This window comes from Clavelina lepadiformis, chromosome 3 (assembly GCF_947623445.1).
Source record: "Clavelina lepadiformis chromosome 3, kaClaLepa1.1, whole genome shotgun sequence".
Lineage (NCBI taxonomy): Eukaryota > Metazoa > Chordata > Ascidiacea > Aplousobranchia > Clavelinidae > Clavelina > Clavelina lepadiformis.
Window position 1 is genome coordinate 4,709,752 of NC_135242.1, and position 14,709 is coordinate 4,724,460.

The 14,709-nt window shown below is 40.1% G+C and overlaps 1 protein-coding gene across 1 annotated transcript; it reads left to right on the forward strand.

Moving 5' to 3' along the window:
* The first annotated feature begins 584 nt into the window (after window positions 1–584).
* On the forward strand, window positions 585–12,670 carry LOC143449964 (collagen alpha-1(XII) chain-like). The gene is made up of 38 exons (XM_076950321.1): window positions 585–599; window positions 665–809; window positions 1,995–2,146; window positions 2,271–2,373; window positions 2,452–2,621; window positions 3,004–3,166; window positions 3,273–3,398; window positions 3,487–3,606; window positions 3,693–3,860; window positions 3,960–4,079; window positions 4,163–4,317; window positions 4,437–4,575; window positions 4,737–4,870; window positions 4,977–5,121; window positions 5,192–5,328; window positions 5,470–5,614; window positions 5,700–5,836; window positions 5,902–6,046; window positions 6,365–6,501; window positions 6,607–6,751; window positions 6,909–7,045; window positions 7,154–7,331; window positions 7,504–7,640; window positions 7,729–7,867; window positions 7,965–8,101; window positions 8,224–8,368; window positions 8,526–8,665; window positions 8,859–9,003; window positions 9,093–9,232; window positions 9,353–9,432; window positions 9,516–9,591; window positions 9,674–9,801; window positions 9,978–10,104; window positions 10,196–10,347; window positions 10,501–10,764; window positions 10,907–11,024; window positions 11,187–11,311; window positions 11,916–12,670. The coding sequence occupies exons 2-38, from the start codon at window positions 743–745 to the stop codon at window positions 12,016–12,018; spliced, it is 5,079 nt and encodes a 1,692-aa protein (XP_076806436.1). The 5' UTR covers window positions 585–599; window positions 665–742; the 3' UTR covers window positions 12,019–12,670.
* Window positions 12,671–14,709: the final 2,039 nt, after the last annotated feature.

Sequence of the window (14,709 nt, forward strand, 5' to 3'; positions counted from 1 at the left end):
GTAATAACAAAGATGAAGAAAAACGTAACGAAACGAAGCAATCGACAACGAATCATGTCGGATTTCAAAAAAATTGTCTGGAAGCGTCGGATCAAGGCAGGAAAGGAGTCGGCCTTGTTTTCCTTTATTGCAAGTTATTCTAAGACTTGTGCTCGATTTTTGACGCTAGCCAGATTTAGCTACATAGCACGTGACGACAGCTGGACGAATACGGTCTTTGTACTTTTCAGAGAAAGGGATAAATATTTTGGGACGTAGAGGCACGGAAATCAACATCGACAAACATTATCCAGGTTATGTGTCAAACAGAAGCTTCGATCAAGTATTTTACGGTTAAAGACGTCTAGCTAAAACTTTGCATTCGTGTAATTGCATGTGCAGCTTCATATGGAGCGGCATAGAAAGACGTGTGGTCGTGATCATGGGCAATTAATTGATTATATCACAACATTTTAGCACAACCTGAGTTGTTCCTTTGTTTCTGATTTAGCGGTAGCGTTTCCAAAACATGCCAGCGATAAGGTTAGGAGGTATTTTGCGATACCAGTATAACGCAGAGTTACGTCAATATCGAAACGCACTTGATATTTGCACAAAAGGTTAGTCGTGGCTGATAGAAAAGCCTCATTATCAACAATTACTGATTCCAGTTTTTATTCATCAGGTTTAGTAATGACTAATATTTAATTGAAGTGAGACGTTTAAAACGAAGATCGACAGAAGGACAATTTTGAAATCAAAGATGTTATTCCGAAAATTTCTGTTTTTCATCAGCCTGTTTGAATATTCATTGATTGCATACGCTCAAGGTAGGTGTAACTCAATTAAGTCATTATGAACAAATTATAAGTATCCTCACTGCTGTGATTTAAGCCGGTGAGTTTCTTTCAAAACAAGGCTTCACAAGCTGATTAACCAAAAAACAGCTTTAATTGTAAAAGTGGATTTTATTATTGAGTAAATGTCGGTGTAAATTTGGATCAGTCAGAGTACACATGCCTCAGTTTTACTCACGCGCCTACAAATATGTCTAAAATGTCGAACAAGGACTTGGTCTATGTCTCCATCTGCTGTTTATACAACAAAGAAACAAGCGCCGGTAATCACTGACCTTTAGCCTTTATGCGCCGTCGATTAGAAGATTATCATAATGAGGCAATACAGCTCTTCAACCTTGACGACTAACAATACTATGCCTATGTATGTGCCAATGAAGTGAGATATAAAATTCAACCCTATTTCTTGTCGTAACAAATTCTAATTGTTCGATTTTGAAGTGGTATTTTCTATTATCAGACAGGATTAGAATTTGCCAATAACACAAAATACAGAACCGTTTGAAAAAAGGCTTTCTTTAAGTATAACTTTTAGATATACAGTAGACGACATAAACCGTGCCTAATATAGTATAACTTATTCTAAATTTAAACCCCTGGGCAAAATTTGTAAACTTAAAGACTTTTTGTAGCACAGTTCTTGTAAACTTATCGTTTTTTAGCATGTAGGTAACGAAAAAAAAACGCTATAACTAAAACCCTTACGTTTATTTAGAAGCTCTCGCCTTTTAAAAGTTCTTCCAATTACGGAAGGTTTCTTGTTGTATTGATTCTTCAAAAGTTCTCGTACAGCGTTCTTGACTCGACTACAGCGAACAGGTGTTTGGGGTTTTGGAAATGCGTTACCGGCTCTTCAAAATTCAATACAAAATATGCCGATCCGCAGCAACTAAAGCCTACTACTCGGAAACCGATAACCCGTCAAGGAAGTGCATTACGTCTGACGGAAACTGAAAACCTTTAAGATGGGACACATATCATGTTCTCGCTAGGGGTTGCTTCGTGATGAGATTATTTGTCAATGGTTTGGGCATTTTGATGACACTCTACGTCGCCTGACAAAGCCTTGACATTTATGGTGTGAGAATTCGCAAAGATATTGTCCAATTTCGGGTCACATCTTTATTTAAATGCTTCATTACGTCATGTTCTGTGCAGATATGTGTCGGCAGCGGCCAATAGATGTCGTGTTTTTGTTGGATGGTTCCCGGAGTGTTAGAAGCAAGAATTTTCAAGTAATTAAAGATTATGTGAAAAACTTTACCAACATCTTCCAAAATATCGGTCCGAGTGACGCACAAGTTGGCATAGTAAGTTAAGATTGTATTTTGAACATAAATACGTTGCAAAGGATTTGTAACAGTTTGCCATGTTGTTAGCGCAAAAACATCCAGCTGTTATTGAATTGATTGATCTGTAAACTGTTCTCTTCAGGTTCAGTTTGGGAGCGTAGTCCGTGAAGAAATCCGTCTCGATGAGCATATGGACAGACTAAATCTGTTTGGTGCAATAGATAACATTGATTACATGGAAACGGGTAAGCTACACCTCCATAAAGGAAGCTGTGAAAGCCTGTAACAAATGCATATCCATAACAGATTGTTGTTTTTTGCAGGTACTATGACTGGTGAAGCTTTAAAATATCTTGTGACACAAGCTCTATCTGCTTCACACGGCGCGCGCATCGATAATCCTCTTGTCCACAAGGTGGCCGTGATAATCACGGATGGGAAGTCACAAGATTACCACCGCGGCACAGTGACCAAGTGGCAAAGAAAAGCAAAGGTTCGTTTAACTACAAAGAGGGCGTTTACAAACAGCAAAACCAAGAGCATGTAGGTGCTGGCTAAGAATAGTATTACGAGAATAACCAAATTGGAAAATCCAAAAGAAAGCACGACGTCATAACGCGCAACAGCCACATACTACTCTAAGAATATTCTTATAATGAATACTTATGTAATAATAATAATGATAATAATAGTAATAGCAATAGTATTAATGAATAGAATAAGTTTCACGGCAACTTTTGTAAGTTATCGAGTTATTTAATATTTGTTTATTTTGTGACAAGTTGTAGGCCTACAGAGGTCTCGAAATAACATGGAATACCTTAATGTCCTTAATCTGTAATTACTTTTGTTGTTTAACGAAGAATATTTTCCAGGAAGCTGGAGTAGAATTGTATGCGATTGGCATCGGTAGAAAAACAAAGGACGCAGAACTTCTCGAAATCGCGTCCGAACCAAAAATAAAGCATAAATTCCACACGAGGAACTTTGAAGGAATACAACAAGTCCAGCTTTCTCTGGACCACTTGGAACTTTGCGGTACGGCATGCGCTGGTCAATACTCGAACTGGCCAACACATGGTGCAGAGTAATTGAGTAGGAAACAGGATAATCTTCGTTTTGATTGAGTGTTAAGATTTTTCAGATGATAACGAGTGTGAAGATGACGACAAAAATGATTGCGAGCAGATTTGCGTCAACACAGAAGGCTCTTACACTTGCGAATGTCGCGATGGCTTCACTCTTCAGGAGGATGGGAGAAGTTGCATCAGTAAGCAAGAAAAGAGGAGCCAATAAAATGAGCTCCCAATGCACATGTACTCTTTATGCGTAAATGATATCATGTTTTTATTGCCAAGGCAACGATCCGTGCATCTTAGCTCCGTGCTCACATCGGTGTTTCGATCTTGGAGAAGGGAGGTACGAATGCAGATGTCCTTCTGACATGATCCTGGATGAAAGTCAAATTAACTGCCAAGGTTAATCGCGTTCTCTGTACATTCAACTCCTTTTTCAAGTTAAACTGTAGCCTACAGTGAAATCTGTTTCTTTATGCTGTTTACAGACATCCCACCGCCAGTACTGGACAACTTACGCTTCGGCAACATCACACACACGGGAGTTAGAGTGTTTTGGGTTGTTGAGACCCTTAACGTCGATCTAATTGAGAATTATTCACTCGTCTACGTCAGATCCGACGGAAAAGGAGAACCGGTTTCCACTAAAGTTTTCGGTTTGTTTTAAAGCGTATTGTCAGTTTCATAATTTTTGTCTTCAAAAGGTGTAACATGAGCACTTATGGGTGATTGTTTTGTTACTTTATGTCTTACAGGGGGGCGAAACACAAACGTGCTTTTGTTAAATTTGGAGCCTGAAACAAAGTATGACGTTTCAGTAACTGCATTCACCGCAAATGACAAGTCCGATTCACTCGAGGGAAGCTTCACCACATGTATGCTGACACTAATATAATCCATTGCTTTGAAATAAGACCAGCTTTGCATGTTATAAGCCGCGTGCTCATGTTTTGAACAGTATCGTTAGGAGAAACTCTTCTTACTCTTGATAACCCCACTCTGAGCAGCCTGACCGCTAGCTGGACAGCGGCAGGTGGCCACGGCCTGACCGGATATGAAGTCACCTACCAGGAAGTCCTGGAAGACGAAGGTGGTGTCGAGCCTCCAACCACAGTAAGTTATCGTCGGAAAGCAATGACACTGAATGCTGTGAGGGAAGACTATATATAAACGTTGCCACGTAATACTTATGTATAAAACGCTTGAAACACATCGTTGATGATTGTACGCAGGCGATGACAAGACGTTGTGGCCCTAATACACACGAAATGGTGCTAACAGGTCTCAAACCTTCCACCAGGTATTTTGTGAGAGTTGTGCCCTTATATGGAAATCTTTCCGGCGAAACAGGGACTGGACAAAAAGAAACAGGTTTTTTACTGGACAGTTGTTTTATTATCAATAGTCCGCACTTGATGAAACATGAAATACAGAACACGTACCAAATGTAAAATTGAATGGAATTGAATGGTTTTGCAACTCGTCGGCTTTAACCTTCACTTGTCTTATATTTTACACCATAAAATTTTCAGCTCAAATCGAAACGCCTGAAGTCACCGTTCTCAAAACAACTTTGAGTCGCATCGCTGTAAGCTGGAATCCGGTAAACCACGAAGCTGATACTTGGGAAGTTGAAATCTTTACGCCATCTACCGGAGAAATGAGGGTAAAAGTCCAAAGAAAAGCTGATCGTTGCTGCTTAAATGCACATAAAATATTATACAAAAATATTACATTTTTTTCTACTCTGTGCTGTCAACTGGCGTTAACAGACAGTTCAAGTGCAAGGCGACGAGCTCCAGACCGTGTTTGAAAACTTGCAACCGAACACGCAATACGATCTAGCAGTCACCGGTAATATAAGTTTGGACGGTCACTACTATGCAACTCCGAAAGGAAAAGCATCTGGAAGAACAAGTATGTGTGCTTTCCAAGCGGCTATAGCTGTAACGAAACTGATTTAAATTTATATCAAACTTTGTTGAAGGATCTCTTGCTCAACCACAAGTGGAAGTCACCTCAGCCACCGAGTCTAGTATCACAGTCAAGTGGACGGAACTAGATTTAAAAGCAGACTCTTGGCTGGTTAAAATTTATCCAAAAGGCGGAAAGAAGTTTTTTAAAGTAAGGCTCGCTTTGTGCTCCCCGACAATCACAGCGTTGCAAGTTTACACGGTTTCTTTCATTAAGTTGTAGCATTCGTACGCTATGAAGGTGACAGATAAATGTCTAAACTCTAAATGTTTTGCTTCTGCCATATCGTAGTTGCTTGAAGTAAGTGGCAATAAGACTGAAATCGAGAGCCACGGCTTGAAACCTTCAACCATGTACAAAGTCGAGGTAGTTGGTCGCGTTACTGAAGATGGACACACGTTTAAGAGTCCGGCCGGAGACGCAAGAGGAAGGACAAGTAATAAACTTCGGTTCAACTCTTCTTTCCTTTCCTACGCTAAAATTTCATTGAAGTTTTTTGATGGATATTGGATTACCCATAGGGACGCTTCCGGAGCCGCCGGTACAAATTACCGATACCGGTTACACGAGCCTGTCAGCACAATGGGAAGGGATGAGTATGAAGGTTGATATGTGGATGGTCAAGCTCTACCAAGACGGGCAACCCGAACCAGTTCAAGTACGAAAGTATATCCGACGCAAAGAAATGTAAGAGATGATACTAACACACTTGCTGTTCTGCAGAGCTATGAACTCGATGGATATGAAACATCAATGGACTTTGCTGAACTTAAACAAGGGCTACGCTACAGCGTTGAAGTGGTGGGTCGTATCAATGCAGACGATATTAGTTTCGATAGCCCTCCCGGAAACGCAGCTGGAACAACCAGTAAGCATTCTAACTTTAAATATAGGCCTGTGTGCTGCCTTTAACAGCATGAGTTCGGTATGGATCAATCCCGGTGGACTAGTGGTTAGAGCGTCCACCAGCAGTGCGGTAGACTCCGGTTCGATTCCCGCATCAGGTCATACCAAAGACTTTAAAAATGGAATTCTCAGCTCCCTCGCTTGGCGTTCCACAGAAAGGGGTAGTGAGAAGCATAAACCCGTTGCGGTGTCACCGGAGAGCTGGCCCCTTGCTGTGGCACATACTTTGGAAAGCAAAAAAGAAGTTGAGATTTACAAACTGATTTCTTCCATTTTTTAGACATCCTTTCTCCTCCAGACGTAGAGTGCACGGGAACCAGTGTAACAACGGCCACTGTTCAATGGTCAAATATCGACGCAAATGTGAACAGTTGGACTGTTACAGTGTATTCTGATTCACAAAGAGACTATACACAGGTTATAATTTTGACAAACTAGCCAGTAACCTCCGGTGGTTTCTTGAATCACATCGGCCTTCATGAATTAACAAAATTGAAGTAAACCCAAAATTGCATGTTTTAGATTCATGAGGTAGCAAGCGAACAACGAGACATCGTACTAAGACAACTAAATCCTTCTGCAGCATACAGAGTAGAAGTTATTGCTAACGTGATCGACGATAATACAACATGCACAAGCCCGCCTGGTGAAACGGATTTTATGACCGGTAATTTGTGCTTTCGATGATGTTACGTCAAACTATATTTTGACACTTTTGGCAGAGTGGATATCTTACATAAAAGCACGTTTTCACATTTTCAGAGAAGACTTTCTTCTATACCGTTATAGAAATATTTTATGTAAAAAAAACCTCAAATATACAGATTCCCTGGGTAAGCCATCAGTTAATATTACAAGCACAGGCATAGGACGCTTGACAGTGCAATGGGGTGATATTAACGTTGAAGTTGATTCATGGACAGTCACTATAGTTGATGACGAAAATCCTGATGCTAACCAGGTGCTCTTCAGTATTTAAAGGGAGCTCAAACTTACACGAAGCTGATTTTATGAATACAAGGTTTGCTATCACAACTGGCGACATGTTTGATACTAACCCCCTTTTTAGACAAAAACTGTGGCTGGAAACGAACACAGCACTGAATTTGTCGAGGTGGAACCCGGAAAACGATACCTGGTTGAAGTTATCGGTCATATCAACGTTGAAGGTGTCGACATTACGAGTACGCCGGGTTTTAATGAAGGAGGTTTCGATAGTCCGCCCGGAACAGCAACTGTTCTCACAAGTAGGAGTTTAGCTGATTATTGCTATATACATCGTCACTTTTTATTAATTGGACGAAAATTGTGTGTGTATCGGTAATAGGCGTTGTATAGTTATAAGCTGCAACAAAAACTAACAATTTTTTATCTTGAGTGCTTCTTATAGCTCTTTTTATAGCTAATTTATGTTTTAAGCATCACTCATTGCTCCTGATTTGGAATGTACCCGAATCAACGTGACTACTGCTGTCGTCGAATGGTCACCCATCAATGTTGAAGTCACTTCTTGGACAGTGAGAATATTTCTTGAGGGAGATGACGAACCGGTTCAGGTGAGACAAAGTGAACGAACTTGAAGTGAACAAACTTATAGAAAACGATCCTTGATAGACATAAGCAGGATACTGATCGTTGTTTTAGGAGTTAACCAATGATCACCCTGAAGTAACTCTGACTGGCTTACAACCAGGAACAACATACAGAGTGGAAGTGATTGGAAATGTTGTAGACGCGGACGTTATCCATAACAGCCCGCCCGGTGATATAAGTTTTACAACGCGTAAGTTCTATAGTTACCTTGAAGCTGGAAAACCCTTTAAAACTCCAACTCTTCTTGACACAAAAACTAGGCTATTACAGTAATAATCATGATACAGGAGTTCTTACCAAACCATCGGTTGAGATCATCGACACTGGTTTGGGTCGATTAACCACAGCATGGGACCATAAAAACGTTAAGTTTGACACTTGGACTATTTCACTCTATCTGGGTGAAAGTACCGAAGCATTGCAGGTACTGCAAAGATTCTGCCGATAATAAGCAAGCAACCCAATTATTTACTTGAAACTTTTTAGAAAAACGTTTGTGGTTGACATTGAAAACTATTGATGACTCTACTTCCCTATATTTCGCAGACAACAAACGTAGAAGGTGACAAGTTTACAAAAGAATTTACTGGGTTAACACCAGGAACCAGATATAAAGTTGAAGTTGTGGGTCACATGATTGTAGGAGATGATGACTTGACGGCTCCATTTGGAGACGCAACAGGAGTGACAAGTAAGATTAATGATTTTATCTGTAACTTTCAGTCGATGGCTGAACATAGAACGTAGCTAATAGAACGTCGAACGTAACTATAGCTTCTCAAAATCCGTCCTGACTATTCAATTTTACTGTTATCGGCATTAGATTAATTTATGTGATGCCTCCACAGACTCTCTATCAGCTCCCGAAGTCCATTGCGACAACGAATCCACATCCACTACCGCATCCTGCCAATGGACAAATATAAACGCAACTGTCAGTTCTTGGTCCGTAGTAGTGTATCCTGAGAGAGGAGAGGAATATTTTAAGGTGAGTTATCTAAAGTAGACGATAAATGACTTTTTGTCACCATTTTCACGTCACGTCCGGAACAGTATGTAACCATCGCAATCGAAAAAAATTCATCTTACTTTATTGAAAAAGGTTCGACAGTATTAGGCTGTCTACTTATGGTTCTAGTGACTTGTTTCGAAAATGTTCTAACGCCACTGCAATTATTCAGACCTACACTGTGGACGGAAGTCAACGATTTGTTTCTCTGGATAAACTATTGCCTTCAACTTCTTACATTGTGGAAGTTGTCGGAAATGTTTTTGAAGGTTATCCAGTATTCAAAAGCCCCAAAGGAGAGGGCACTTTTGTGACAAGTAAGTTCGCAATGGATAAGACGGATCCCTAATAGAGAATTGTGGGGAAAAAACCAGTATTAATAACCTTGTGCTTGAAACGTGTCCAGGCCCATTACCTCCTCGAAACGTCAGAGTTCTAAGCAGAGGGCTAACCGATCTTATTGTTGGATTCGATCCATCTCTGTCATTGGTCGACAACTATGACGGCCAATGCATTTCCGCGGATGGTGTTATCTCAAAAGGCGCGGTAAAGTTTCAAACACAAAGCTTCCATTATCTAACTTTAAACACTTCCCTTAAGTTTTTACTCTGGATTTCATGCTTGTAGTGACTGCAGCGAATCTTCATCCATCTTTTTACCTTTCAGTTTACATCGGATCTGGTTATGCAGTGCAGCGGTCTAATTCCAGCAACTGAATACAACATATCCGTGGTGTCCATCTATAGGTCAGTAGCAACGAGAGTTGTCGGAAAATTGATTAATATTCTCCTTCAGGCGCTCAGTGAAACTTCATCAACATTTGTTACAGAAAGCGCCAGAGCGAAACAATATCAACAATCAACACAACTTTGATACCTCCACCTAGTGGACTAACCCTCTTAGATGTAAGTCGAAAGCATCAAACGTTTAATCGTGACGTTTAGCTAGACGAGAGATAACACCGTTACAAATACGTTTCCAATACAGGCAACCACACATACTTTACTGGCCGAGTGGCAGTCATCTGAATATGGCCAAGTTGATTATTACGTCGTTGCTTGCAACTCTAGTTACGGCGACGACACTACATGGATTGTTAATGGAAACGAAACCGCGTAAGTTAAGAAATACCCAGCCGGTCTGTTTAAGAAATCTTTACCATCTGACGCACATTTGAGGCTTCTTTGCCCTGAAGCATGCTGGATAGGGATTATAAGACACGTGATATCTGGAAATGATAATGTGGCTTTCAAAGAAAGACAACCGTAAAATAACCCTGTTCGATATTTAGAAAACTGCTTACTGGTCTTCAGCCTGGAACGGAATATACTGTTAAAATCAAATCACTTATTGGAGAAGAAAGAAGTCATCATGACGTCGCTGGAGAAAGCACGTTACCTGATATCGTCGAGTTAAGAGTAGGTTGTGCTGCTATATTTTTACCAAGCTACATATAATCAAAACTTTAACGTCGTGTGGACCCCAACTCTTCATGGCATCTTTACCCAGGTGGATAATATTGGATACCGAACGGTCAACCTATCCTGGAATTTATCACTAGTTCCTCACGTGGTGGCGTACATACTTACCTTTTCCAAATCAGGCCAAGACCGAGAAAATGAAATTGTACTGACTCCGACTACCACCACATACATTGTAACGTAAGTCTACAGTTATTGTGTCCTTGACTGACAAAACAGTCAGCAGGAAAACTCTAAATTTTTCAACAGGGAGCTAAGTGCACCTATAAAAGCGTAGCTATCGCTAGTATCAGTGAGTAATTTTCTAAAACATTACCAATTTTTCGATTTCAGGGGCCTTACAACGGCTACAGAATACCGGTTTTCACTCTACGTCAGATATAGTCATTCAACGTCCAGCCCTTATGTTATAACAGCCACCACTCTCGGACTATCACCACTGGGACCTCTGACCTTTTCAGACGTCACTGAATCCAGTTTTGACGTCCACTGGGTTCCGCCAGAGAGCGAGCTTCAACCCGACAGCTACGTTGTAACGTACTCCTGTCAAGGCATGACGACAATCACAATAGAGGGTCTCGAAGATTCACATACTGTGTAAGAACATTATCACAAAAAGCATGCAACCATGCGTGCGGTGACAAGCAGGCTGCATTGAAAGCATGGATTGTAAATTGTGAAACCATAAACATTCTAAAAGAAACATTCGAGGTTTTTCTTCAACCGTTTGTTTTTTTAGGATCCAGGAATTAAATCCAAATACTACTTGCAACGTTTCAGTATCGGCACGATACTTCAAGTCCTCTGATGACGAAATTGCTGGCGATTGGGTGACAAGCGACTCCATTACTGGAACAGTAAGTCGTAAATTGCCCCATAGTAACATGATCCTTGGCGTACAACAGCAGGCCCATGTTTTTATCACAAAGTAGGCTATTTTGCGAGCGGAAAACGAATATTTACAAACGGCGGGTCATCAGATATTCTTTCCACTCTGACGTACGATTTAAACTTTCCAGGGTAAAACTGAAGAATATGAACCGGAACCTCCTACGTGCTCCTGCGAGAACTATCTTCAGACACAATCTCGCATGCAAGTTATAATGGTGGATATGTTGCAGAAGATCGAAGTTCTAACATCCAAGTAAGCAAACGGACACAAATAGCTTTAAAGTAAATAAAAGATTATCTTTGCCGACCAAAAGGTTCGGAAACCAAAACGTTGTACGCAAAATGTCAACGTGTGTTTAAAATACCAACGTTCGGTCTTTTGCGTGGGATGTAGAGTGATAATGTAACGGTGAATGGCAAAATGGTGATCTAATGATGTAAAAAAAGTGGAAGTTACATTTTTCACACTGGCGTGATGCCTCAAGTTATCCTTGTCTCACGCGCTAACTGGTATTGAATTGTGTGTTTTCTTCTGAACCAAAATGTATCCGGTCATGTTGACGTTTAAATTATAGTTCCGACCGCGCCATGTGTGGCTGATGCGTAATACCCGAGTTTAATACATCTGAGCTTTATCTATGCTGTTATTACGTCGTATTAATTCTGATGATCTGTCACATATAGCCTAGAATTAAAAAGTTTAGATTACAAAAGCGTTTTAAAGTATCAGTTTTTGTGGCGCCGCCGCCACACGCCTTAGTAATGTTTACCTAATGTTATTTGTGTTCTTTATATATCTCTTTCTTGTTCTAGAATTCAGTTAAAACGGTTTTAAAATACAATGATGTCGTTTTCAGAATCGACCAATTGACCAGTTCAAACGTACGCCTTCAACGTTCAAGCCGCAAAGCTCGCAGAAGATCGTCAGGACGTGGTGATCACGTGCGCCGAAGGCAGTGAAGCGGAAACAGCAAATGATTTAATGAACAAGTGAACATATTGAGCTGGTGAATGCGAGCAAGGATTACGCACACCGCTATGTAAATACAGCTGCTAGGTCATTACGGTTGCGAACCCCTTAACACCAAAATGCTGCAATGTAACCGACTACACTCACCTACGTAAATGCTACCCTTGACCGGTCAAGGGTTATAGAGTATAAATTTTTACACTAATGCTTATGTACTATGATATTTGTCATTCATTGTTTTGGATGACTTAACGAACGTATACTAAACACAGCCTGGTTTCCTTAGTGCCTTTGTATCTTGTAAAAATTCCTTTTGGTGACATGATTATTTCTCAGTCTTCTGCGCTTGTCACGTTCGTAAACAAATAGATGTTTTACCGGCAGCGTCGGCGGCTGACCACCTGTTCGTATAAGGATAGGTATTTACAAAATACTGAATTTCGTGTTTTTAAAAATCGTACGATATTTGCAGTATTTTGAATTTTATACAGATTGTTACTGTTACATTTTGTGTTTCGGCGAATTCTTCCAGTTTGATTTGCTTTATTTCATTTCTATGTCATTACAGTTTGTCTAAACATGTCGACAATACAGCATACCTTGTTACAATCTTTTAATAAACAAACCATGAAATGGTACAAACGTGGCGTATATCCATCACAACAAACTGAGTGAAGATTATTAAGTTTTTCTTTCATGGGCCTACTTCAAAGAGATCAGCGAAAGACTCTGTTCATCAGTTTGTGGTTTTTGTGAATTACGCAGTTTAGTGCAAATATCTTGATATGTCAATCGTGTACACTGTACATCATTGTATTTGAACTACTTACTCCCAGCATATATCATATAGTTCAAATAAAGGAGAGATGTTTGGCAAATACAGCAACAAAAAAATCAACATTGGCAAAACCGACTGAACACGTTCTCTCTTCCAAATATCACTGTTTTCGCAACCTATACGAATTTACTCTATATCGGCAATAAACAGTTAACAGGCCATTCGCGAGCCACGATGTTAACATTTGACTGACATGAAAAACAAAATTCTCCAAGATAGGTTTGGACAAAGCGAATGTAATTCGAGTTAAAGTTCATTACAAATAATTATTTGTCTTCCAGTTGTTGATCATATTCCAGTATGCTTATTTGACTGAGATTTGTAAATTGCAAAATAACGGGTAGTTTAAAAATTCTACGGCATCAGCTATAAGGGCCTGCACTTGGAATGTTGCTGATGATAAGACTTATACGAGGTATACGGACAACAACCGCATTATAATATCATGTTTCAGTTTCAAGACCTGTATATAAAGAAAGGCAAATTATTTCGAGTTTTACCCAGCTTTGACAAGTGTGGGCTATATAAGATATAAGTAACTTTGTAAGTTGCGCCATAAACGGTGGTTTAATTAACCGTTGGTGTGTGGGTCAAATGCAGTCGAGTGTAGTATCCTTGGTAAAATAACCAGACGAGAAACCTTTGAAAATCGAGTTGTATAGAAGACCTGTTTATACTGATAACAGTTGCATAATATAGCACCTTGCCTATTCCGATCGAGTAATCTACATGGCAAAAGCATTTTTGTGTGATGTGCAAAGTGGTCATGGCAGATTTGAATCGTCACGCTGTCCTGTCGAAGCATAGAAAATCTATTTTTAACCTTCAAGGAAGCGGTGATACGTCAATGTCTTGAGGTCTTTGTGGGCGGTTTTCAACTTCCATTCATAGGTGGACTACACATGAATTGAATCCCAATATCTTGCTATTTGCACAACTTAGAGTTTTTGCTTTAGAGGATCATAGACCTCGGTGACAACGTGAATAGGCCTTCTGCTGTTACCTTCTGCAGGATAAACGTCACTGATTTCAAAGGTGAAGATCGCATCTTTTTGACAAAATCAAAGAAACCTGTGACCCGCGTCACAAGTACGCTGCGGGTATTCGAGTCAGAATTTCACCGCGCAAGAGCTGTGTGAACCTAAGTCGAGTTGAATGGTGTTGAACCGCAGAGCAAAAAACACATAATTGTACCGGTATCGTTATTTTAACTACTCTTCGCTTGCTTTATTTCGCAAAGGGAGGTTTTGGACTTAGGAAACAACGACAAAGAAAGCAGTCATAAATTTTTCTGCGAAAGTACGATGCGGAATGCTCGTCTGTGGTTACTTAAAGTCTGTGATTACATTCAGCCGCACTCTGCAAATGTGGCCGTGGCTTGATGTGTAGACTTTACCGTAAGTGTGCAAACACCAAACAGTATCAGGTGCAGCATTTGCTTTTACGGCCTCGCAATAGATAATGTAGAAATAACACTTAAACAGCTTTAAAACCACAACCTTTTTCGCTTAAAACGTTTTAACCATCAACCCGGTCGGTAAAGAAAAATCCCCAGGTGGCAATCTTCAACTCGCAGCTGGAAATTTTGCCGATCGAATTGAAAGTCAGAAGCGAGTTTCAAGCGCAAAATTTTGCAAAATCCTTTGAGACCTTGTATCAGTTACAAGTATATCGTACATGTATCACAAGAAGTTATTTCGTATTTGAAGCTGGTGTAACGTTTAACGTGGGAATGTGTTACAAGTAAAAGGGCAAGCCGATTATCTATGACTCTTCCTTTAAACGCTTATTCGTCTAGACTCTATATTTGATATGTAAACCAGTCTATTTGCTTTCGCATCGT

Coding starts and splice junctions, on each gene's coding strand:
- LOC143449964 (XM_076950321.1), top strand. CDS start 743: ATGTTATTCCGAAAATTTCTGTTTTTCATCAGCCTGTTTGAATATTCA. Junction 3,861..3,959: donor GGTTTCCACTAAAGTTTTCG/GTTTGTTTTAAA, acceptor TATGTCTTACAG/GGGGGCGAAACACAAACGTG. Junction 9,592..9,673: donor GTGGACTAACCCTCTTAGAT/GTAAGTCGAAAG, acceptor TTTCCAATACAG/GCAACCACACATACTTTACT.